The 27340-nt window shown below is 38.7% G+C and overlaps 1 protein-coding gene across 2 annotated transcripts in view; it reads right to left on the bottom strand.

Annotated features, from left to right (window-relative positions):
- The window catches only part of HEATR3 (HEAT repeat containing 3), a 369897-nt gene that overhangs the window by 268655 nt on the left and 73902 nt on the right, over positions 1 to 27340 (bottom strand). For both annotated transcript variants that reach the window (XM_053699553.1, XM_053699552.1), the window contains exons 8-9: positions 10597 to 10687; positions 9357 to 9508 (exon numbers count right to left, since the gene is read on the bottom strand). In XM_053699553.1, coding sequence (XP_053555528.1) covers positions 9357 to 9508; positions 10597 to 10687 — 243 coding nt within the window. The remainder of the gene's footprint in view (positions 1 to 9356; positions 9509 to 10596; positions 10688 to 27340) is intronic.

Here is a 27340-nt window from a genome sequence, read left to right as displayed (position 1 = left end):
GCACAGTTGCAATGGTCTTAAATGAATTTGAGCAAAAGGAACCACGTCCATTGCCGCAACCATTAGTCCTATTACCTCCATGCATTGAGGTATTGAGGGTTGAGGAATGGATTGAAGAACTCGACAAGTGTTCAAAAGTTTTAATTTCCTGACCTCTGTCAGAAAGATTTTCATTTCTACCGAGTCTATTATTGTTCCCAGGAAGGGAACCCTTGTGAACGGGGACAGAGAACTTTTTTCTATGTTCACCTTCCACCCGTGAGACCTTAGAAAGGCTAGAACAATGTCCGTATGAGCCCTTGCTTGTGAAAGGATGACGCCTGTATTAAAATGTCGTCTAGGTAAGGTGCTACTGCAATGCCCCTTGGCCTTAGCACCGCTAGAAGGGACCCTAGCACCTTTGTGAAAATTCTGGGAGCAGTGGCCAATCCGAAGTGAACAGCCACGAACTGGTAATGCTTGTCCAGAAAGGCGAACCTCAGAAACTGATGGTAATCTTTGTGGATAGGAATATGCAGGTACGCATCCTTTAAGTCCACGGTAGTCATATATTGACCCTCCTGGATCATTGGTAAAATTGTCCGAATGGTTTCACTCTGAGGAATTTGTTTAGAATCTTTAAATCCAGAATTGGCCTGAAAGTTCCTTCCTTTTTGGGAACTACAAACAGGTTTGAGTAAAATCCCAGTCCTTGTTCTGCTGTTGGAACTGGGTTTATCACTCCCATTTTTAAAAGGTCTTCTACGCAATGTAAGAATGCCTGTCTCTTTATCTGGTCTAAAGATAAGCAAGACATGTGGAACCTTCCCCTTGGAGGAAGGTCCTTGAATTCTAGAAGAAACCCCTGAGAGACAATTTCTAGTGCCCAGGGGTCCGGAACATCTCTTGCCCAGGCCTGAGCAAAGAGAGAAAGTCTGCCCCCTACTAGATCCGGTCCCGGATCGGGGGCTACCCCTTCATGCTGTCTTGGTAGCAGCAGCAGGCTTTTTGGCCTGTTTACCCTTGTTCCAGCCTTGCAATGGTTTCCATGCTGGTTTGGGCTGGGGTGTGTTACCCTCTTGCCTAGTGGCTGTAGAGGTAGAAGCCGGTCCGTTCCTGAAATTGCGAAAGGAACGAAAATTAGACTTATTTTTAGCTTTGAAAGGTCTATCCTGTGGAAGGGCATGGCCCTTTCCCCCAGTGATATCTGAAATAATTTCTTTCAACTCTGGCCCGAATAGGGTCTTACCCTTGAAAGGAATATTAAGCAATTTTGTTTTGGACGACACATCCGCCGACCACGATTTTAGCCAAAGCGTCCTACGCGCCACTATTGCGAAACCAGAATTTTTCGCCGCTAATTTAGCTAACTGAAAAGCGGCATCTGTAATGAAAGAATTAGCCAACTTCAGGGCGTGAATTCTATCCATGACTTCATCATAAGAAGTCTCCTTCTGGGGCAAGTTTTCTAATTCCTCAAACCAAAAAGCAGCTGCAGTGGTTACAGGAATAATGCAAGAAATTGGTTGAAGAAGAAAACCTTGTTGAACAAAAATTTTCTTAAGTAAACCTTCTAATTTTTTATCCATAGGATCTTTGAAAGCACAACTGTCTTCTATTGGTATAGTTGTGTGCTTAGCTAGCGTTGAAACTGCCCCCTCTACCTTAGGGACCGTCTGCCACACATCCCTTCTGGGGTCAACAATGGGGAACATTTTCTTAAATATAGGAGGGGGAACAAAAGGTACACCTGGCTTCTCCCACTCCTTATTCACTATATCCGCCACCCTCTTAGGCATCGGAAACGCATCAGTGTGTACTGGGATCTCTAAGAATTTATCCATTTTACACAATTTTTCTGGGACCACCAAAGGGTCACAATCATCAAGAGTAGCTAGGACCTCCTTAAGTAGAGCGGGGAGGTGTTCAAGCTTAAATTTAAATGCTATGGTATCAGGTTCTGCCTGCTGAGAAACTTTTCCTGTGTCAGAAATTTCTCCCTCAGACAGGCCCTCCCTCACCGCCAAGTCAGATTGATGTGAGGGCACTACAGATAAATTATCCTCTGCGTCTGCTTGCTAATTTTCTGTATTTAAACCTGAGCAATCACGCTTCCTAGGAAAAGCTGGCAGTTTGTATAAAAATGCTGCGAGAGAATTATCCATTACTGCTGCTAACTGTTGCATAGTAATAGCAATTGGCGCGCTAGATGTACTGGGCATAGCTGGTGTTGACACAGAAGGAGAGGATAGTGAGCTATCCTCACTACCTTCAGCTAAAGAATCATCTTGGGCTATATCTTTAAGCGTGATTGTACGGTCCTTAAGCTGTTTGGACGCTATGGCACACTTCACACATAAATTTAATGGGGGAACCACCTTGGCCTTTGAACATACAGAACATAGGTTATCTGAAGGGTCAGACATGTTTGACAGACTTAAACAGATCTTCAATGCAATAAAAATTATTTTTGACAAAAACGTTACTGTGTCTTTAAATAATAAAAGTGCACACTATTACTAAAACATCAAAAAAACATCAAATAAACATCCGATTTTAATGAAATTTTCACCACAGTGTCTTAATGCTTTGAAATGATTGCACACAAATTTTCAGACCAATTAACCCCTTAATGCCCAAACCGGAGCTAATAACAGCAATTAACCTGTTAAAAACACTACAGTACTATGCCACAGCCTCCACTGTGGCCTTTACCTTCCTTAGGGATTATTTTAGTATGAAATAAGCCTCTCTGGAGTCTTTTCTGATGCCTCTGGACTCCCCACGTGAAGCTGCATGAACTGCCTAAGCAAAACAACTGTGCAATTGAGGCCTGAAAATGAGGCCTCCTCCCTCTTCATTCCAGAGTGGAGGGGCCTTTCTGACTAGAATAGGTGTCTAAATAAGTGCCAGGCGCAAAATAAAACCCAAAACGTGTTTTAAAGTCTAAAAAAACACTTTATTTATAGTGAAAACATGCTAAAAAGCAATCGATTTAGCCCACAATAGTGTCAACCAGCATCAAGCCCTTAATATAAGCCATAATTTTATACAGAGTCTAAGAAAAATGGCTTACCTATCCCAGAGGGGATTGCTGACAGTCTTCTAGCATTACTAGGTCTTGTTAGAAAAATGACTGATCATACCTGAAGCAGTTAAGCCTGCAAACTGTTCCCCCCAACTGAAGTTCTCTGGTTTCAACAGTCCTGCGTGGGAACAGCAATGGATTTTAGTTACTGGTGCTAAAATCATATTCCTCTCGGCAGAAATCTTCATCACTTTCTGCTGCAGAGTAAATAGTACAAGCCGGCACTATTTTAAAATAACAAACTCTTGATAGAAGAATAAAAAACTACAACTAAACACCACATACTCTTTACCACCCCCGTGGAGATGCTACAAGTTAGAGCGGCAAAGAGAATGACTGGGGGGGCTGAGCCTGAGGGGAGCTATATGGACAGCTCTGCTGTGTGCTCTCTTTGCCACTTCCTGTAGGGATTGAGAATATCCCACAAGTAAGGATGAAGCCGTGGACCGGATACACCAATGTAGGAGAAATTTATATATTTATATATATACATACATACATACACACACACATACATACACACACACACACACACACACAGTGGATATAAAAAGTCTACACACCCCTGTTAAAATGTCAGGTTTCTGTGATACAAATAAATGAGACAAAGATAAATAATTTCAGAACATTTTCCACTTTTAATGCGACCTATAAACTTTACAACTCAATTGAAAAACATACTAAAATATTTTAGGAGGAGGTAAGTAAACAAAAAAAAAACTTAAATAATGTGGTTGCATAAGTGTGCACACCCTCTTATAACTGAAGATGTAGCTGTGTTCAGAATTTAGCAATCACATTCAAAATCATGTTAAATAGGAGTCAGTACACACCTGCCATCATTTAAAGTGCCTCTGATGAACCCCAAATAAAGTTCTGCTGTTCTAGTAGGTCTTTCCTGACATTTTCTTATTTGAATCCTACAGCAAAAGCCATGGTCCGCAGAGATCTCCCAAAGCATCAGAGGGACCTCATTGTTAAACGGTATCAGTCAGGAGAAGAGTACAAAAGAATTTCCAAGGCATTAGATATACCATGGAACACAGTGAAGACAGTCATCATCAAGTGGAGAAAATATGGCGCAACAGTGACATTACCAAGAATTGGACGTCCCTCCAAAATTGATGAAAAGATAAGAAAACTTGTCTGGGAGGCTGCCAAGAGGTCTACAACAATATTAAAGGAGCTGCAGGACTATCTGGCAAGTACTGGTTGTGTGGTACATGTGACAACAATCTCCGTATTCTTCATATGTCTGGGCTATGGGGTAGAGTGGCAAGATGAAAGCCTTTTCTTACCAAGAAAAACATCCAAGCCTGGCTAAATTTTGCAAAAACACATCTGAAGTCTCCCAAAAGCATGTGGGAAAAGGTGTTGTGATCTGATGAAACCAAGGTTGAACTGTTTGTCCATATTCCCAAAAGATATCTTTGGCGCAAAACACTGAACATCACCAAAAGAATACCATACCCACAGCGAAGCATGGTGGTGGCAGCATCATGATTTGGGTCTGTTTTTCGTCAGATGGAACTGGGGCCTTAGTCAAGGTAGAGGGAATTATGAACAGTTCCAAATACCAGTCAATATTGGCACAAAACCTTCAGGCTTCTGATAGAAAGCTGAACATGAAGAGGAACTTCATCTTTCAGCATGACAACGACCCAAAGCATACATCCAAATCAACAAAGGAATGGCTTCATCAGAAGAAGATTAACATTTTGGAATGACCCAGCCAGAGCCCAGACCTGAATCCGATTGAAAATCTGTGGGGTGATCTGAAGAGGGCTGTGCACAGGAGATGCCCTCGCAATCTGACAGATTTGGAGTGTTTTTGCAAAGAAGAGTGGGCAAATCTTGCCAAGTCAAAATGTGCCATGCTGATAGACTCATACCCAAAAAGAGTGCTGTAATAAAATGAAAAGATGCTTCAACAAAGTCTTAGTTTACGGGTGTGCACACTTTTGCAACCATATTTTTTATTTTTACTTTCCTCCACCTAAAAGATTTCAGTTTGTTTTTAATTGAGTTGTACAGTTTATAGGTCACATTAAAGGTGGAAAAAGTTCTGAAATTATTTATCAGTCTCATTTTTTTACATCACAGAAACCTGACATTTTAACAGGGGTGTGTAGACTTTATATCCACTGTATATATATGTGTATATATATATATATATATATATATATATATATATATATATATATATATATATATATATACACATACATACATATATATACACATATATACACAGTGGATATAAAAAGTCTACACACCCCTGTTAAAATGTCAGTTTTCTGTGATGTAAAAAAATGAGACAAAGATAAATCATTTCAGAACTTTTTCCACCTTTAATGTGACCTATAAACTGTACAACTCAATTGAAAAACAAATTGAAATCTTTTAGGTAAAGGGAAATAAAAATAAAAAAATAAAATAATATGGTGGCACAAGTGTGAACACCCTTAAACTAATACTTTACTGAAGCACCTTTTGATTTTATTACAGCACTCAGTATTTTTGGGTATGATTTTTTCAGCATGGCACATCTTGACTTGGCAAGATTTGCCCACTCTTCTTTGCAAAAACACTCTAAATCTGTCAGCATGCGAGGGCATCTCCTGTGCACAGCACTCTTCAGATCACCCCACAGATTTTGAATTGGATTCAGGTCTGGGCTCTGGCTGGGTCGTTGTCATGCTGAAAGATGAAGTTCCTCTTCATGTTCAGCTTTCTAGCAGAAGCATGAAGGTTTTGTGCCAATGTTGTCTGGTATTTGGAACTGTTCATTATTCCCTCTACCTTGACTAAGGCCCCAGTTCCAGCTGAAGAAAAACAGCCCCGAAGCATGATGCTGACACCACCGTGCTTCACTATGGGTATGGTGTTCTTTTGGTGATATGCAGTGTTTTTGCGCCAAACATATCTTTTGGAATTATGGCCAAAAAGTTCAACTTTGGTTTCATCAGACCAGAACACCTTTTGCAACATGCTTTTGGGAAACTTCAGATGTGTTTTTGCAAAATTTAGCTGGGCTTGGATGGGTTTTTTTTGTAAGAAAAGGCTTCCGTCTTGCCACTCTACCCCATAGCCAAGACATATGAAGAATACGGGTGATTGTTGTCACATGTACCACACAGCCAGTACTTGCCAGATATTCCTGCAGCTCCTTTAATGTTGCTGTAGGCCTCTTGGCAGCCCCCCAGACCAGTTTTCTTCTCGTCTTTTCATCAATTTTGGAGGGACATCCAGTTCTTGGTAATGTCACTGTTGTACCATATTTTCTTCACTTGATGATGACTGTCTTCACTGTGTTCCATGGTATATCTAATGCCTTGAAAATTCTTTTGTACCCTTCTCCTGACTGATACCTTTTAACAATGAGATCCCTCTGATGCTTTAGAAGCTCTCTGCGGACCATGGCTTTTGCTGTAGGATGTGACTAACAAAATGTCAGGAAAGACCTACTAGAACAGCTGAAATTATGACAGGTGTGTACTGACTCCTATTTAACATGATTTTGAATGCGATTGCTTAATTCTGAACACAGCTACATCCCCAGTTATAAAAGGGTGTTCACACTTATGCAACTATATTATTTTATTTTTTTATTTTTATTTCCCTTTACCTAAAAGATTTCAGTTTGTTTTTCAATTGAGTTGTACAGTCTATAGGTCACATTAAAGGTCGAAAAAGTTCTGAAATGATTTATCTTTGTCTCACTTTTTTACATCACAGAAACCTGACATTTTAAAAGGGGTGTGTAGACTTTTTATATCCACTGTGTGTGTATATATATATATATATATATATATATATATATATATATATATATATATATATATATATATATATATATATATATATATATATATATATATATATATATATATATATATATATATATATATATATTCAAATAGCATTTATATGTGCTATTTCAATCAAGGCACAACCTTTACTGATGGTTATATCTGTACACCTTTCAGCTTAAAGGGACACTGAACCCAATTTTTTTCTTTTGTCATTCAGATAGAGCATGCAATTTTAAGCAACTTTTTAATTTACTCCTAGTATCAAATTTTCTTCATTCTCTTGGTATCTTTATTTGAAATGCAAGAATGATGCCAGCCCATTTTTGGTGAACAACCTGGGTTGTTCTTGCTGATTGGTGGATAAATTCACCCACCAATAAACAAGTGCTATCCAGTGTTCTTAACCAAAAAATAGCTTAGATGCCTTCTTTTTCAAATAAAGATAGCAAGAGAACGAAGAAAAATTGATAATAGGAGTAAATTAGAAAGTTGCGTAAAATTGCATGCTCTATCTGAAGCACAAAAGAAAAAATTTGGGTTCAGTGTCCCTGTAAGGGGACATTGTACACTATTTTTCTTTGCATACATGGTTTGTAGATGATCCATTTATATAGCCCAGATGGGAGTCTTTTTGTAACAAATGTGTAGTTTTGCTTATTTTTTTTTATAACGTTGTGCTGATTTTCAGACTTCTAACCAAGTATCAGATGTAGATCCAAGTCTACAGATTATTGCTACTATTGTTTGTTTAATCTGTTTTTTATATGCCGGGAAGGGGGAGTGTCTGCTCTTTATGTTTTCACAGCTCCTTTCACTGGGTGTCCCAGCCTTATCTCATAAACAGTGCTAAACTGGGAACTTCTAAGTAAGTTTTTGTAAGGTTTTATACTGGATATTTAGATCAGTATCTGTGCATATTCTTTATAGTAGTGTATATTACATGCAGTTATATGAAAATTGGTGTACACTGTCCCCTTAATAGCAGCTTTTAAATTATGTTACAATGAAAAAGAAGCTGCAATCTTGCCATATAAACCAAAGCTGCCTATATACATAGGTTTAAGATTATCTACTATATACAAAAGTGATGCTTTGATATCCCCTAAACACCTACTTAATTGTGTCTGACCCGGAGCACCAGCCCCCAAAACCATTATTAATCCAAAGCATGTTAAATAACAACCACAATCGGTTAGGGGGTCTTAGTGGGTTCCCATGGGGTGTGGTTTAATCAATTTGAGGATTACGAGCTTGGGAGGCCTTGTGTTAATTTAGGAGCTACTTAAAAAGGGACAGTATACACCAACTGCACGTAATACACACTACTATAAAGAATAATATGCACAGATAAAGATCTAAAAATCCAGTATAAAAACATAAACAAAAAAAAAGTTAGAAGCTTCCAGTTTAGCTCTGTTAAAAAGGTAGACGGAAAGCCCACTGCAAGTGGGAAATATGACACTCCCCCTTCCTTGCATATGAAAAGACTCTTTACACAAACGGAAGCAAACTGGAGTAGGTATACGTTGGTATTCTCTTAAAACTTTGGGGCTTGGTTAGGAGTCTGAAAATCAGATGTTATTTAAAAATAAGCAAAACTATACAATAAAAAAAAAAAAACTGAATGGGCTTTATAAATGGATCATCTACAAAACATTTATGCAAAGAAAAATCTAGTGTATAATGGGGGGGGGTACATGTTAAACAGGGCAAGGCAATTAGGATTAACTATAGTAGGAAACCCAAACAAAAAAGGCTTAAAGGGACAGTCAAGTATAAATTAAACTTTCATTATTCAGATAGGACTTTTAATTTTAATCGACTTTCCAATTTACTTTTATCATTAAATTTGCTTTTTTCTCTTGGTATTCTTAGTTTAAACTAAACATAGGTAGGCTCATATGCTAATTTCTAAGCCTTTGAGGGCTGCCTCTTATCACATGCTTTTTAAATCTCTTTTCAACACAAAGAGACAGAAAGTACACGTGGGCTATATAGATAACACTGTGTTCAGGCACAGGGGGTTATTTAAGATCTAGCACAATACAATGCTAAATTTAAGACAATAGATAATAAACAGTCACAGTCATGTGATCAGGGGGCTGGAAGAAGGTTCCTAGATACAAGGTAATCACAAAGGTAAAAAGTATATTAATATAACAGTGTTGGTTATGCAAAACCGGGGAATGGGTAATAAAGGGATTATCTATCTTTTAAAACAAAAACAATTCTATGGTTGACTGTCCCTTTAATGCAATAGGAGGGGTTTGGTGATACATCCAGTGTACAACCCTGGGTGCTACTGAACTGTGATAGTTAACAATTGGGATCATAAATATCTGGGGGAAAAAATCATAGTAAATCCAAACATACGTTTATAAAGTAATTACGTAATGTGAATTAATGGCTTTACTTTAAGAATTTTTTCTTTCCTATGTAAAATGAGGCTTAATAGCAAATTCTTTGAAATGTACCTTTTTTGGTATGTCATGGTTCAAAAGAGCAGACTGAACCTCTGCAGACAGACAAAGTGGAGACAGCAGCTGGTCATTACTGTCACCTACAGAGTTCTCCAGTTCACTTTCATCACTACTGGAGAGAGCTTCCCATTCGTCATCAGACACATCTGCAAAGAGAAAGCGTTATTGTGGGAGTCTAAATGTCTACTGATGGTAGTAGCCAGTTAAAGGTAACAGTCTCAGCTAATGCATATATTTAATGCAGAGAGATTCTTACAAGCTGAGCATACAGGATTCAGTAAATCATCTTGAATACAGAAGAGGATCTTAAAAAGTGACATCATACATAAATTATATACACACACATATATATATATATTCTTGCACATGCAAAGTGTTCATATAAAAATATTTCGTAATGGAAGTGTGTTTAAAATTACAAGCTCTATGTAAATCATGAAAGTTTAGTTCTGACTATGGGTTTGCACATTGCTGAAACATGATCTAGCAGCAGCAACATGTTTAAGGAGTTTGTAAAGAGTAAAAACAATTTTACATTCGGATAAGGCACTCCCCCCACTTTATATGGCCAGTAATCTGAGATATTACGTTGAAAACAAATGCCTGATTCTCAATGTGAGTAATAAGATTAGTAGTGTATACACACCCCAAACTTACCTTATTAAAGTGAATATAAATTTTGATGCTAAAGTGCCCGTTTTTTAAAAATTCGATTAAAAACAGGGGCACTTTAATTAATCAAAATTTACATTTCAGTTGTGTTGTGAAAAAATAAATAACTTTTAATATTGACAGCCGCTCCAGCTTCCTCTGCCCATCACAAAGCCTCTTCCTGGGTCTAAAATGAGGAATCCAGCTTCCTCAAATCACGGCGTTCAATCAGGCACGGATTCCCCTGGGGGGGGAGCCACGATTGGAGGATGACTATCCATCATTTCTGACGTCAGAAATGGCTTGCGATGACCAGGGAAAGCTGGAGCGGGTGTCAAGTATAAAAGGCAAGTATTTTTTCACAACCCGAGTGAAATGTAAATTTTGATTAAATAAAGTGCCCCTGTTTTTAATCGAATTTTTAAAAACCGGGCACTTTGGCATAAAAATTTACATTCACTTTAAGCCCTGTCATGCAATCTTTCCCATAGAGATAGATATAGAGATATATCTATCTCTATATATCTATCTCATATACATACACAGACAATTTCCAACTGGAATTGTTAAGATATACACAAACCTTCACTGCAACACATGTTCACGATCATTTCAAGGGCAGTTTTCTGTGACAAAAGTAAGGCTGATGCTTGTTTCAGCTCTTCGTTTGCAGCCTGAAGTAAAACAAAATGCAGAAAATCTGGTTTTATGCACAAACACACATTCTGATACATCCTATAAGCTCACAACTACCACTTGCTAAAATAATGTATGTTCTTGTCTCAAATACTGCTTCTAATTAAAGGGACAAAGACCTTGATTCAAAAAGTATTGCCACAAGAATGCCCCGGTATTTTGCTGCACTTCGCATCCATTTTGCCCTACATGGCCCAAAATTCAAGCAAATACGAGTTTAAGCCATGGGGGGTTAGAAAGACAATTAAAAAATACACACACAACATCACTCTTTCTGCCCAATCCGATTGGTTCTATCCCAGCAGTATTTGAGATAATTTATATATTCAGCAAAATTGGTTATAAAAAAAATCTGTCCAAAACTGAAACTCTTCAATTAATGTTTCTAAATTTGATCTTGAATTCCTACAAGATAGTTATGATTTTATGTGGTCTTAAAACACTATTAGGTATCTAGGGGAACTTTTGATTCCAAATCTTCAATTGGTCAGATATAAGAACTATGACTCTCTCTTCCAAAAAGTTAGCGCACTTGACTATTGGAGCTTTCAATAGGTGTCTTGGCTAGGCTGTATTGCATTTTTAAAAATGTCAATTTTACCAAAAGTGGTGCACTACTTTATATGCCTTCCGCTTAGCTTACCTCATGAGCTATACATTATTAAATTTATTTGGCAGGATAAGAAACTAAGGATATTTGGGAACATTCTACATAAAAACAGAATTTATGTTTACCTGATAAATTTCTTTCTCCAACGGTGTGTCCGGTCCACGGCGTCATCCTTACTTGTGGGATATTCTCTTCCCCAACAGGAAATGGCAAAGAGCCCAGCAAAGCTGGTCACATGATCCCTCCTAGGCTCCGCCTACCCCAGTCATTCGACCGACGTTAAGGAGGAATATTAGCATAGGAGAAACCATATGGTACCGTGGTGACTGTAGTTAAAGAAAATAAATTATCAGACCTGATTAAAAAAACCAGGGCGGGCCGTGGACCGGACACACCGTTGGAGAAAGAAATTTATCAGGTAAACATAAATTCTGTTTTCTCCAACATAGGTGTGTCCGGTCCACGGCGTCATCCTTACTTGTGGGAACCAATACCAAAGCTTTAGGACACGGATGAAGGGAGGGAGCAAATCAGGTCACCTAAATGGAAGGCACCACGGCTTGCAAAACCTTAAAAATATTGCACACCAATTTTGGAAGCTTTAACCCTTAAAATAACGGAACCGGAGCCGTTTTAAGCTTTAACCCCTTTACAGTCCCTGGTATCTGCTTTGCTGAGACCCAACCAAACCCAAAGGGGAATACGATACCAAATGACGCCTTCAGAAGTCTTTTATAAGTATCAGAGCTCCTCTCACATGCGACTGCATGCCATGCCTCTCAAAAACAAGTGCGCAACACCGGCGCGAAAATGAGACTCTGCCTATGCTTTGGGAAAGCCCCTAAAGAATAAGGTGTCTAAAACAGTGCCTGCCGATATAATTATATCAAAATACCCAGAATAAATGATTCCTCAAGGCTAAATATGTGTTAATAATCAATCGATTTAGCCCAGAAAAAGTCTACAGTCTAAACAAGCCCTTGTGAAGCCCTTATTTACAATCGTAATAAACATGGCTTACCGGATCCCATAGGGAAAATGACAGCTTCCAGCATTACATCGTCTTGTTAGAATGTGTCATACCTCAAGCAGCAAGGGACTGCACACTGTTCCCCCAACTGAAGTTAATTGCTCTCAACAGTCCTGTGTGGAACAGCCATGGATTTTAGTTACGGTTGCTAAAATCATTTTCCTCATACAAACAGAATTCTTCATCTCTTTTCTGTTTCTGAGTAAATAGTACGTACCAGCACTATTTGAAAATAACAAACTCTTGATTGAATAATGAAAAACTACAGTTAAACACTAAAAAACTCTAAGCCATCTCCGTGGAGATGTTGCCTGTACAACGGCAAAGAGAATGACTGGGGTAGGCGGAGCCTAGGAGGGATCATGTGACCAGCTTTGCTGGGCTCTTTGCCATTTCCTGTTGGGGAAGAGAATATCCCACAAGTAAGGATGACGCCGTGGACCGGACACACCTATGTTGGAGAAATATTTGGTATGGGGGGGCGTTTCTTTCCCTAATATATTTGCATATTATGAGGCAGCACGGCTTTCTCATATTTTTGCTTGTCGCTGTACAGGTACAGTTCCAGGATGGAGAAGAGTAGAACAAGCATCCCATTGAGTATGGAACAGAGATCTGCCATGGGTTTCCGACATATAAATGGAGTAATCTAGGTATCAGTAATGAGATTGTCCTACAGAATTTAGAATATTTTAATTGTTAAGAGACTATTCAGAAGTCTCTTCACACCCCTCTCCTATTCATTCTCTATTGGGTTTGTTGCCTAATAAAAACATTTGCCAAAAAGTCCCAAAGGACCCAGGGGCATATTTTCCATACTGGCAGTAGTAAGGCAAAACATATAAAAATAAAATATTAAGACTCTTTGAAATCAAAGCCAAATTCTCATAGGATCCCAAGATAAAAAATTTACTAAAAGGAGAGAGTGAAGCTTTGCAATAAAATACAGCCATGCAATGTAAAATCCAGTATGCAGGAAAAGGTTGGAAAAAAGACCCACCTAGAAGGAAGAAGAATTAAACCCAAAGAAAAGTAGAATACAGTACAGGTAAAAAAAAAAAAAAAAAAACTTTATCCAAACTGCTTAGAACTGAAAAAGGTTTAGATTTCACTTCTACGCAGACAACCCCTATGGCTGCTAAGCACTTCAAAAGGGGTTCACGGTTGCTATGTAATTTCATGAATGTATTACATTAACAAGACATTTGGGGGGGGGCGAGTCCAAGCAACAGCTCTGTGCAGTTGCACCTTTCTAAACTCCAGGAGAAAAGTACATAATCCACCGGTTATTGCTATAATTTTACAGCATCATCTTACTAGTACTTGTGACATTGTACTTATTCAGACCAGCAACCAATACCCATACTCAAATAGCTGTATTGATGACCCCCGAGTCGAAAACAGACAAATAAGGCCTGAAGCAGCGGCTACTAACCAGGCAACGTTCCCCCCTCAGGAAACTCCTGAGGTACTTTGCCAGATCTGGACATTCTATACATAGCAACACCTTGGCTCCTCTAAAGCAAATAACACCTTACTAATCGGATATAACATCCCAAGTGACACAGATGAATAGGGTGAGCTGTACTTAAAACGAACCATTAACTATGCAGAAACGACTACTTTAACACCTCAGATCCTCAACTGGCTAAACTGGAAGCCTTATTTCAAGTGATGAAAGACAAAGCGCCATCAGACCAGGACCTACAAAGGCTAATAGAAAGAACAACAAACATGGGGAACACGGTCAACATGTCACGACACGTTATAGCAGAAGGGCTTGCATCAATTTCAGATACCCAAGATAGCGGTCTAATCATTACGCCATACGATACCACATCTAATCAACCAGATGGCTGCACTTTAATACCACCCCGGCTGACAACCCAAAAGGACAGAAAAAACGCAATGGATAACTTGCCATGGCATGCCGCTCAGGTCGAATTTCTTATCAGAGCGGGGCACTATGAAGGAGCTCTATGCTGCCACATTTCCTAAGATGGCGTCTACTGCCAAGCCAAATGACTACCCGGCACAAGAGATGATCTTAACTCCCACAGATAACAGCAGCGGAGATCAAGGACCACCTCCCACCGTATCTTCAAGCTATATGAGCATGACAGGAACACAGCTCAAATTAGGACGGAGCCTGGTTTCGGAGCCTCCAATGCAGGGGCTTGGGGGGGACCCCTGGGTGGCTGAGGACTTTGGCATAAGCTCATATATAGATATATATATATATATATATATATATATATATATATAACATAATTTATGTAAGAACTTACCTGATAAATTCATTTCTTTCATATTAGCAAGAGTCCATGAGCTAGTGACGTATGGGATATACATTCCTACCAGGAGGGGCAAAGTTTCCCAAACCTCAAAATGCCTATAAATACACCCCTCACCACACCCACAATTCAGTTTAACGAATAGCCAAGAAGTGGGGTGATAAAAAAGTGCGAAAGCATATAAAATAAGGAATTGGAATAATTGTGCTTTATACAAAATCATAACCACCACAAAAAAAGGGCGGGCCTCATGGACTCTTGCTAATATGAAAGAAATGAATTTATCAGGTAAGTTCTTACATAAATTATGTTTTCTTTCATGTAATTATCAAGAGTCCATGAGCTAGTGACGTATGGGATAATGACTACCCAAGATGTGGATCTTTCCACACAAGAGTCACTAGAGAGGGAGGGATAAAATAAAGACAGCCAATTCCTGCTGAAAATAATCCACACCCAAAATAAAGTTTAACGAAAAACAGAAGCAGAAGATTCAAACTGAAACCGCTGCCTGAAGTACTTTTCTACCAAAAACTGCTTCAGAAGAAGAAAATACATCAAAATGGTAGAATTTAGTAAAAGTATGCAAAGAGGACCAAGTTGCTGCTTTGCAGATCTGGTCAACCGAAGCTTCATTCCTAAACGCCCAGGAAGTAGATACTGACCTAGTAGAATGAGCTGTAATTCTCTGAGGCGGAATTTTACCCGACTCAACATAGGCAAGATGAATTAAAGATTTCAACCAAGATGCCAAAGAAATGGCAGAAGCTTTCTGGCCTTTCCTAGAACCGGAAAAGATAACAAATAGACTAGAAGTCTTACGGAAAGATTTCGTAGCTTCAACATAATATTTCAAAGCTCTAACAACATCCAAAGAATGCAACGATTTCTCCTTAGAATTCTTAGGATTAGGACATAATGAAGGAACCACAATTTCTCTACTAATGTTGTTGGAATTCACAACTTTAGGTAAAAATTCAAAAGAAGTTCGCAACACCGCCTTATCCTGATGAAAAATCAGAAAAGGAGACTCACAAGAAAGAGCAGATAATTCAGAAACTCTTCTAGCAGAAGAGATGGCCAAAAGGAACAAAACTTTCCAAGAAAGTAATTTAATGTCCAATGAATGCATAGGTTCAAACGGAGGAGCTTGAAGAGCTCCCAGAACCAAATTCAAACTCCAAGGAGGAGAAATTGACTTAATGACAGGTTTTATACGAACCAAAGCTTGTACAAAACAATGAATATCAGGAAGAATAGCAATCTTTCTGTGAAAAAGAACAGAAAGAGCAGAGATTTGTCCTTTCAAAGAACTTGCGGACAAACCCTTATCTAAACCATCCTGAAGAAACTGTAAAATTCTCGGTATTCTAAAAGAATGCCAAGAAAAATGATGAGAAAGACACCAAGAAATATAAGTCTTCCAGACTCTATAATATATCTCTCGAGATACAGATTTACGAGCCTGTAACATAGTATTAATCACGGAGTCAGAGAAACCTCTTTGACCAAGAATCAAGCGTTCAATCTCCATACCTTTAAATTTAAGGATTTCAGATCCTGATGGAAAAAAGGGCCTTGTGACAGAAGGTCTGGTCTTAACGGAAGAGTCCACGGTTGGCAAGAGGCCATCCGGACAAGATCCGCATACCAAAACCTGTGAGGCCATGCCGGAGCTACCAGCAGAACAAACGAACATTCCTTCAGAATCTTGGAGATTACTCTTGGAAGAAGAACTAGAGGCGGAAAGATATAGGCAGGATGATACTTCCAAGGAAGTGATAATGCATCCACTGCCTCCGCCTGAGGATCCCGGGATCTGGACAGATACCTGGGAAGTTTCTTGTTTAGATGGGACGCCATCAGATCTATTTCTGGAAGTTCCCACATTTGAACAATCTGAAGAAATACCTCTGGGTGAAGAGACCATTCGCCCGGATGCAACGTTTGGCGACTGAGATAATCCGCTTCCCAATTGTCTACACCTGGGATATGAACCGCAGAGATTAGACAGGAGCTGGATTCCGCCCAAACCAAAATTCGAGATACTTCTTTCATAGCCAGAGGACTGTGAGTCCCTCCTTGATGATTGATGTATGCCACAGTTGTGACATTGTCTGTCTGAAAACAAATGAACGATTCTCTCTTCAGAAGAGGCCAAAACTGAAGAGCTCTGAAAATTGCACGGAGTTCCAAAATATTGATCGGTAATCTCACCTCCTGAGATTCCCAAACTCCCTGTGCCGTCAGAGATCCCCACACAGCTCCCCAACCTGTGAGACTTGCATCTGTTGAAATTACAGTCCAGGTCGGAAGAACAAAAGAAGCCCCCTGAATTAAACGATGGTGATCTGTCCACCACGTTAGAGAGTGTCGAACAATCGGTTTTAAAGATATTAATTGATATATCTTCGTGTAATCCCTGCACCATTGGTTCAGCATACAGAGCTGAAGAGGTCGCATGTGAAAACGAGCAAAGGGGATCGCGTCCGATGCAGCAGTCATAAGACCTAGAATTTCCATGCATAAGGCTACCGAAGGGAATGATTGAGACTGAAGGTTTCGACAAGCTGTAATCAATTTTAGACGTCTCTTGTCTGTTAAAGACAGAGTCATGGACACTGAATCTATCTGGAAACCTAGAAAGGTTACCCTTGTTTGAGGAATCAAAGAACTTTTTGGTAAATTGATCCTCCAACCATGATCTTGAAGAAACAACACAAGTTGATTCGTATGAGATTCTGCTAAATGAAAAGACTGAGCAAGTACCAAGATATCGTCCAAATAAGGAAATACCACAATACCCTGTTCTCTGATTACAGACAGCAGGGCACCGAGAACCTTTGTAAAAATTCTTGGAGCTGTAGCTAGGCCAAACGGCAGAGCCACAAATTGGTAATGCTTGTCCAGAAACGAGAATCTCAGGAACTGATAATGATCTGGATGAATCGGAATATGCAGATATGCATCCTGTAAATCTATCGTGGACATATAATTCCCTTGCTGAACAAAAGGTAAGATAGTCCTTACAGTTACCATCTTGAACGTTGGTATCCTTACATAACGATTCAATATTTTTAGATCCAGAACTGGTCTGAAAGAATTCTCCTTCTTTGGTACAATGAAGAGATTTGAATAAAACCCCATCCCCTGTTCCGGAACTGGAACTGGCATAATTACTCCAGTCAACTCTAGATCTGAAACACATTTCAGAAATGCTTGAGCTTTTACTGGATTTACTGGGACACGGGAAAGAAAAAATCTCTTTGCAGGAGGTCTCAACTTGAAACCAATTCTGTACCCTTCTGAAACAATGCTCTGAATCCAAAGATTGTGAACAGAATTGATCCAAATTTCCTTGAAAAAACGTAACCTGCCCCCTACCAGCTGAGCTGGAATGAGGGCCGCACCTTCATGTGGACTTAGAAGCAGGCTTTGCCTTTCTAGCTGGCTTGGATTTATTCCAGACTGGAGATGGTCTCCAAACTGAAACTGCTCCTGAGGATGAAGGATCAGGCTTTTGTTCTTTGTTGAAACGAAAGGAACGAAAACGATTATTAGCCCTGTTTTTACCTTTAGATTTTTTATCCTGTGGTAAAAAAGTTCCTTTCCCACCAGTAACAGTTGAAATAATGGAATCCAACTGAGAACCAAATAATTTGTTACCCTGGAAAGAAATGGAAAGTAAAGTTGATTTAGAAGCCATATCAGCATTCCAAGTTTTAAGCCATAAAGCTCTTCTAGCTAAAATAGCTAGAGACATAAACCTGACATCAACTCTGATAATATCAAAAATGGCATCACAGATAAAATTATTAGCATGCTGAAGAATAATAATATCATGAGAATCACGATGTGTTACTTGTTGCGCTAAAGTTTCCAACCAAAAAGTTGAAGCTGCAGCAACATCAGCCAAAGATATAGCAGGTCTAAGAAGATTACCTGAACACAGATAAGCTTTTCTTAGAAAGGACTCAATTTTCCTATCTAGAGGATCCTTAAACGAAGTACCATCTGACGTAGGAATAGTAGTACGTTTAGCAAGGGTAGAAATAGCCCCATCAACTTTAGGGATCTTGTCCCAAAATTCTAATCTGTCAGACGGCACAGGATATAATTGCTTAAAACGTTTAGAAGGAGTAAATGAATTATCCAAATTATCCCATTCTTTGGAAATTACTGCAGAAATAGCATTAGGAACAGGAAAAACTTCTGGAATAACCACAGGAGCTTTAAATACCTTATCTAAACGTTTAGAATTAGTATCAAGAGGACCAGAATCCTCTATTTCTAAAGCAATTAGAACTTCTTTAAGTAAAGAACGAATAAATTCCATTTTAAATAAATATGAAGATTTATCAGCATCAACCTCAGAGACAGAATCCTCTGAACCAGAGGAGTCATCAGAATCAGAATGATGATGTTCATTTAAAAATTCATCTGTAGGGAGAGAAGTTTTAAAAGATTTTTTACGTTTACTAGAAGGAGAAATAACAGACATAGCCTTCTTTATGGATTCAGAAACAAAATCTCTTATATTATCAGGAACATTCTGCACCTTAGATGTTGAGGGAACTGCAACAGGCAATGGTACTTTACTAAAGGAAATATTATCTGCTTTAACAAGTTTGTCATGACAATCAATACAAACAACAGCTGGAGAAATAGCTACCAAAAGTTTACAGCAGATACACTTAGCTTTGGTAGATTCAGCACTTGACAGCGATTTTCCTGTAGTATCTTCTGGCTCAGATGCAACGTGAGACATTTTGCAATATGTAAGAGAAAAAACAACATATAAAGCAAAATTGATCAAATTCCTTAAATGACAGTTTCAGGAATGGGAAAGAATGCCAAAGAACAAGCTTCTAGCAACCAGAAGCAATAAAAAATGAGACTTAAATAATGTGGAGACAAAAGTGACGCCCATATTTTTTCGCGCCAAATAAGACGCCCACATTATTTGGCGCCTAAATGCTTTTTGGCGCCAAAAATGACGCCACATCCGGAACGCCGACATCTTTGGCGCGAAATAACGTCAAAGAATGACGCAACTTCCGGCGACACGTATGACGCCGGAAACGGAAATAGAATTTTTGCGCCAAAAAAGTCCGCGCCAAGAATGACGCAATAAAATGAAGCATTTTCAGCCCCCGCGAGCCTAACAGCCCACAGGGAAAAAGTCAAATTTTAAGGTAAGAAAAAATGGTCAAATCAAAATGCATTATCCCAAATATGAAACTGACTGTCTGAAAATAAGGAAAGTTGAACATTCTGAGTCAAGGCAAATAAATGTTTGAATACATATATTTAGAACTTTATAAACAAAGTGCCCAACCATAGCTTGGAGTGTCACAGAAAATAAGACTTACTTACCCCAGGACACTCATCTACATATAGCAGATAGCCAAACCAGTACTGAAACGAGAATCAGCAGAGGTAATGGTATATATAAGAGTATATCGTCGATCTGAAAAGGGAGGTAAGAGATGAATCTCTACGACCGATAACAGAGAACCTATGAAATAGACCCCTTAGAAGGAGATCACTGCATTCAAATAGGCAATACTCTCCTCACATCCCTCTGACATTCACTGCACGCTGAGAGGAAAACCGGGCTCCAACTTGCTGCGGAGCGCATATCAACGTAGAATCTAGCACAAACTTACTTCACCACCTCCATCGGAGGCAAAGTTTGTAAAACTGAATTGTGGGTGTGGTGAGGGGTGTATTTATAGGCATTTTGAGGTTTGGGAAACTTTGCCCCTCCTGGTAGGAATGTATATCCCATACGTCACTAGCTCATGGACTCTTGCTAATTACATGAAAGAAATATATATATATATATATATATATATATATATATATATATATATATATATATATAAATGAGAGAACAAGTTATATCCCATACCAGGATTTAATGACCTGATAAATGGTGTTCACTAACCTTTTTTAAAAAGCAATGGTGCAGACCCTATAAAATAGATGGAACCATATTAAAGAAGAATATAAGGAGGATATCTATTCCTTATTAATAAAGAAAGGGAATTCAGCACTTTTTTTAAAATTTGAACACCGTTTATATTTTATTAATCAATAAAACTACAAAAAGGGTCTCTTGATTGAATCTATGATTGCCAGAAAGGGTTATACTATTGCAGCTGTCTCTGTTAAAAAGTGTTTTACCTCCAGTGAACTGAGCTTGCCCAGCTGAAGATAAGCAGCAGATATGCAGATATGTGAAGAAGCGCCCCAAGTGAGGCTTAAGTATACTAGGAAAATTTACATTAAAAAAAAAAAAAATCTTGTTGCTATGCCTCAAAAGCAATACAAATAAAGAGTGGCAAAACAATATACGGTGCAGAGAAAAACAGATAAGTGATTAAAATAAAAATAGATACAATGTGAAGTATCTATTGCGTAAAATGTGCAAACAATGCAGTGTAACAAATAATGTGCAACAAATGAGGTGCAAAATTAAGAAATTTTGGAACAGCTGCCTCTATTGAATGAAGATAAGCAGCAGACAGAAGAAGGGGAGGGATCATCCTAAGATTCTGCCGTGCTCACTGCTAGAGTGCAGCTTCCTACGATCTCCATGTGCTCTGACAGGCAGACACCGGCAATAAAATAATGTAAACGTTTAATAATGTAAACGTTCTCCTCTCTAGCTACACTGTGTTAAATAAATCTTAACACAGTGCAGATCTGTTTGAATAGTCCTGCACTTTCTGCGATTACATCGCAGATCGTACTATGTTCTGCCTTGGGGGGGGATCTACATAATCTTAATGAACCCAATACCTCTGAGGAAACAATCACCACCATCAAAAATCTTCTCCTGGAGAAGATGCCAGGCCCAAATGGATTAACTGGGAAATTCTATAAAGATCATGAAGGAGGATATAGAGAGTGAGCTTACAACCTTATATCACCTTTTCTCCGGTTCAGATTAGTAAGAATAATACAGATTTACTGAAGATATTAGTTTGATTGCAAGGCCAGACAGGGATCCTTCACTCAAGAAATCTTAGACTGATTTTGTTGTTAAACAACTATAAAATTCTTACAAAAATCACAGCAAATAGGCTTTCAAAAACCTTGCAAACTGATCCACAAAGACCACACGTTTCATTAAGGGACACTCATCAGCAATAAGATAGTTACTATTGTCTTGTCTTATTATTGGAAAGATTATAAAAGGAGAACTTAAAGATGATCTGCTACAGGCGTGCCTGGTGGCAGTTGACACGGAAAAGGCATTTGTGAAAATTTTGTGGGACCATTTGTTTAGCTCCTTTGATAAATATGGTAAACAGGGAGACTTTCAACAAATCATTAAGGACATCTATGCTACTCCACAGGCAGCTATAATAGTTAACGATTTTGTGTCCTCCAGTTTCTCATTACACAGACAGATTAGACAATGGTGCCCCCCCTATCGCCTCTCCTTTTCGCCACTGTAGCTGGAACCAATGGCAATACAGATCAGGAAGGAAATTGAGGGTCTCCAGTTTGGCTTAGAAAAGTTCCATCTTTCTTCATATGGGGATGACATGATGCCGATTGTCCCAAAGCCAAAAGGTTAACATACCTAAGCTTCTGTCCTTTATACCTTTGGCAAGATGATTGGTTACCAAATCATAACAAATTGGATGTTTTGTGGTTACATCCAGAGACAGGAGAGCGCTTTCCCCAACATCAAGAATACCTTTAAATACTTAAAGGGACACTGAACCCAAATTTTTTCCTTCGTGATTCAGATAGAGCATGCAATTTTAAGCAACTTTCTAATTTACTCCTATTATCAATGTTTCTTCGTTCTCTTGCTATCTTTATTTGAAAAAGGCGTCTAAGCTTTTTTTTTTCTTGGTTCAGACCTCTGGACAGCAGTTTTTAATTGGTGGATGAATTTATCCACCAATCAGCAAGGACAACCTAAGGTTTTTCATCAAAAATGGGCCGGCATCTAAACTTGCATTCTTGCATTTCAAATAAAGATACCAAGAGAATAAAGAAAATTTAACAGGAGTAAATTAGAAAGTTGCTTAAAATGTCATGCCCTATCTGAATCACGAAAGAAAAAATGTGGGTTCAGTGTCCCTTTAAGAATCAAATCTGTCTAGGCACCCTCACAACTTTAAGTACAAATGCAACAGCACCATATTTCATTAAAATTGGACCAAAAGGTCCTTTCATTAAGGTGTTACATTGCCAAAAATAGAAATGTTTTGGGCTACAACCAGCCCTTAATAAGGCTACATGTTGAATACGACACTGCATATTTAAAAAAAAAAGCATACTGACAAATAGTTAATCAATATCAGCTGTTCACATCCTGCATTTTCATTATACACAGTATACTATATAATGTCACCATCTAATGTCAAAATGTATTAACCATCTATATTAAAATAGTCTCTTTCCAACAACATGTCACAAACTACACAGTATATCATAAAAACACAATTTATTAACAAAACAAAAAAACTAAAACCAAATTAATCATTTTATTTATAAAAACAAGTGTAAATCAAAGTCTCTAGACCTTTAGGATGCAGAATATCTAATTTATTTGTCCACCATACTTCCCTTTCACTCCCCCCCCCCAAAACAAACACCCTATCGTCCCTTCTCCTAAAAGCTAGGATGTGATCTATTACTTGGAAGCATAGCAAACATACATTATGGTTTTCCTGTAGAAAATGTAGGGATAGGGATACTGGCTGTGTCAAATCTCTAGCCCTAATTGCTTACTTGCATTGAGCAAGTCTTTCTCTAGTGGTGCAGGTGGTCTTGCCAATGTAACAGAGCCCACACAGACATTTCAATAACTAAATCATTTGTTTGACAAGTAGAGTATCCCCTTATCAGCATCTTCTTACGGCCACATGTTTAAAGGTGAGCAGAGACAAAGAAGAACATGCACACTACAGTTTAAAGAACTGAAAGCCGAGTGCTGTTTTCACTACAGTGTTTACAAGATTAACTTTACACCAATCTTACATTCCATCTCAGAACAGCTTAGAAATTGGATTAATTTGCAATTGTCTCTTTCAGGTTAAATGAATGTCATAAAGACTCATTTTACAAAAAATATTATATGTTGTTCAGATGCTCCCTGTGCTTCTGAAGAGGACAGATACATTGAACAGAACAGACTTTGTATGGAAAAAGAAGCATCACAGATTTAGTCGTAAGAAACTACTTCACTCAGTGAGTCAGGGAAACTTTAATTTACCTAATTTAGAACTTTATAAGTGGGCTACACTAGCGAGGCTTGTCCTTGACTCGTTATGTGATACGAGAGTTGGTGACCCCCTGGTCTTTAGCAAAGCTTCCCCATCTTAATGTAAGTTAGGCGATTAAAGTAGTGGAGGGGTTGTTGCCACTGAGTGAGCCCTGAGAAAATGTAAAATTTATGAAGGTAGATAACACTTTCACTAAATTCTTACAACTATGGGGGAACCAAGATTTTCAAGCGGGCTTCGCAACTAAACCTTTGATGAAAAGGGACTTAAATCATTAGATGAGTTATTAACAAATAATCAGAGGGAAATCAGATAATTTCAAAACCTAAGAGATGGGTATATTTTGTGGTCTATGCATCATTTTGCATATCTACAGGTTAAACATTATAGACCAGATTACGAGTGGCACAGTTAAGAGCAAGCAATATCTGGTTTATCAAGACTGTTTGCGCTTCAAATATATTGCTTGTAAAGTAAAACGCGATCGATTGAGGGCAATTGAAGTTAAAGAGTGTAAGGATAGCGCAACCTAGGAGCTCTGGTTACCTGTTTATGTGTGTAAATATGTAATTGTGTTTATGTACTGTACATACATACAAGCCATTTGAGTCAAGGAGATGGGTGTGGGGGGGGAGAATTTATTCATTTATGCAATATTCATATTTAATAAAGTGTTTAACTATTTACTGTAAACATTTCCCATGCCAATGTTCTTCACAAAGGGAAATAGGGAAATATATGCTTCCCTGATGTACAAACCCTTGTTACAACCCATGGAGAAAAAAGGTTACAGGGGATTTATCTGAAGATTGGTCAAGGTTACTAAATGAAATGACATCTGGAGCAATCCTTGATAGCATTCAGGGAGCCAGGGAACGACCTTAACCATGGAGCTCCATAAAGTTTATGCAAAACTCTTGTATAGGGCATACATTATCCCTTGAATCCTTCAAAAATGGAAACTGGATACAAGTAATAACTGATTGAGGTGCAATTTTCCGGATTTCTGCATTTACTTTGATATTGCCCAAGCATTAGAAAAACAGCCATTTTAGCTAGAAAAGTGATTCTTAAATATTGGGTGTCACAACGAGCACCACCTTGAGTGTGTTGCACCTGTTTATACAGGAGCAATGGGACTCAATGGCTGACCAACTTAAAAGAACGACCCCAATAATTCAGAAATGAGAACCTTACATTCTCTCTCTGTCCAATGCGACCCAGAAACTAATATACCCATTGAGAAACAGACTGTATAATGCAGAAACAGTTGAGAGGACAGTGGAAAGAGATGTTGTGCAACTCTTACTATTAGGCTTAAGATGCAAAAGTCATAAAGACTAATGGTGGGGGAAACCCTGGAGAGAAGTAGGTATTATTAACTGATACAAGATTATCAGGAGGTTATTTTTATTTTATGTTGCAGTATTTGTTTATGGTTTTTTAGAAAAATAAAAAGCTGGAAACGAACAAGTGATGTCATACTTGTATTGTAGATTGCCGTCACTGTAATGTTAATTTCTCCAACATAGGTGTGTCCGGTCCACGGCGTCATCCTTACTTGTGGGATATTCTCTTCCCCAACAGGAAATGGCAAAGAGCCCAGCAAAGCTGGTCACATGATCCCTCCTAGGCTCCGCCTTCCCCAGTCATTCTCTTTGCCGTTGTACAGGCAACATCTCCACGGAGATGGCTTAGAGTTTTTTAGTGTTTAACTGTAGTTTTTATTATTCAATCAAGAGTTTGTTATTTTAAAATAGTGCTGGTATGTACTATTTACTCTGAAACAGAAAAGAGATGAAGATTTCTGTTTGTAAGAGGAAAATGATTTTAGCAACCGTTACTAAAATCGATGGCTGTTCCACACAGGACTGTTGAGAGGAATTAACTTCAGTTGGGGGAACAGTAAGCAGACTTTTGCTGCTTGAGGTATGACACATTCTAACAAGACGATGTAATGCTGGAAGCTGTCATTTTCCCTATGGGATCCGGTAAGCCATTTTATTACAGACAGTAAATAAGGGCTTCACAAGGGCTTTTTAAGACTGTAGACATTTTCTGGGCTAAATCGATTTATATATAAACATATTTTATACTCCATAGCCTTTATTCTCTAGGGGCTTTCCCTAATCATAGGCAGAGTCTCATTTTCGCGCCTGTATTGCGCACTTGTTTTTGAGAAGCATGACATGCAGATGCATGTGTGAGGAGCTCTGATACATAGAAAAGACTTTCTGAAGGCGTCATTTGGTATCGTATTCCCCTTTGGGCTTGGTTGGGTCTCAGCAAAGCAGATACCAGGGACTGTAAAGGGGTTAAATATAAAAACGGCTCCGGTTCCGTTATTTTAAGGGTTAAAGCTTCCAAATTTGGTGTGCAATACTTTTAAGGCTTTAAGACACTGTGGTGAAATTTGAACAATTCCTTCATACTTTTTCGCAATTGCAGTAATAAAGTGTGTTCAGTTTAAAATTTAAAGTGACAGTAACGGTTTTATTTTAAAACGTTTTTTGTACTTTGTTATCAAGTTTATGCCTGTTTAACATGTCTGAACTGCCAGATAGACTGTGTTCTGAATGTGGGGAAGCCAAGGTCCCTTCTCATTTAAATAGATGTGATTTATGTGACACAAAATTTAGAGAAAATGATGCCCAAGATGATTCCTCAAGTGAGGGGAGTAAGCATGGTACTGCATCATCCCCTCCTTCGTCTACACCAGTCTTGCCCACACAAGAGGCCCCTAGTACATCTAGCGCGCCAATACCCCTTACTATGCAACAATTAACGGCTGTAATGGATAATTCTATCAAAAACATTTTAGCCAAAATGCCCACTTATCAGCGAAAGCGCGACTGCTCTGTTTTAGAAAATACTGAAGAGCATGAGGACGCTGATGATATTGTTTCTGAAGGGCCCCTACACCAGTCTGAGGGGGCCAGGGAGGTTTTGTCTGAGGGAGAAATTTCAGATTCAGGGAAAATTTCTCAACAAGCTGAACCTGATGTGATTACATTTAAATTTAAGTTGGAACATCTCCGCGCTCTGCTTAAGGAGGTGTTATCCACTCTGGATGATTGTGAGAATTTGGTCATCCCACAGAAACTATGTAAAATGGACAAGTTCCTAGAGGTCCCGGGGCCCCCCGAAGCTTTTCCTATACCCAAGCGGGTGGCGGACATTGTAAATAAAGAATGGGAAAGGCCCGGTATACCTTTCGTCCCTCCCCCCATATTTAAAAAATTGTTTCCTATGGTCGACCCCAGAAAGGACTTATGGCAGACAGTCCCCAAGGTCGAGGGGGCGGTTTCTACTCTAAACAAACGCACCACTATACCCATAGAAGATAGTTGTGCTTTCAAAGATCCTATGGATAAAAAATTAGAAGGTTTGCTTAAAAAGATGTTTGTTCAGCAAGGTTACCTTCTACAACCAATTTCATGCAT

This window comes from Bombina bombina, chromosome 1 (assembly GCF_027579735.1).
Source record: "Bombina bombina isolate aBomBom1 chromosome 1, aBomBom1.pri, whole genome shotgun sequence".
Classification (NCBI taxonomy): domain Eukaryota; kingdom Metazoa; phylum Chordata; class Amphibia; order Anura; family Bombinatoridae; genus Bombina; species Bombina bombina.
Note: the sequence above shows the minus strand (reverse complement) of the source record. Positions and strands in the feature narration are given on the sequence as shown.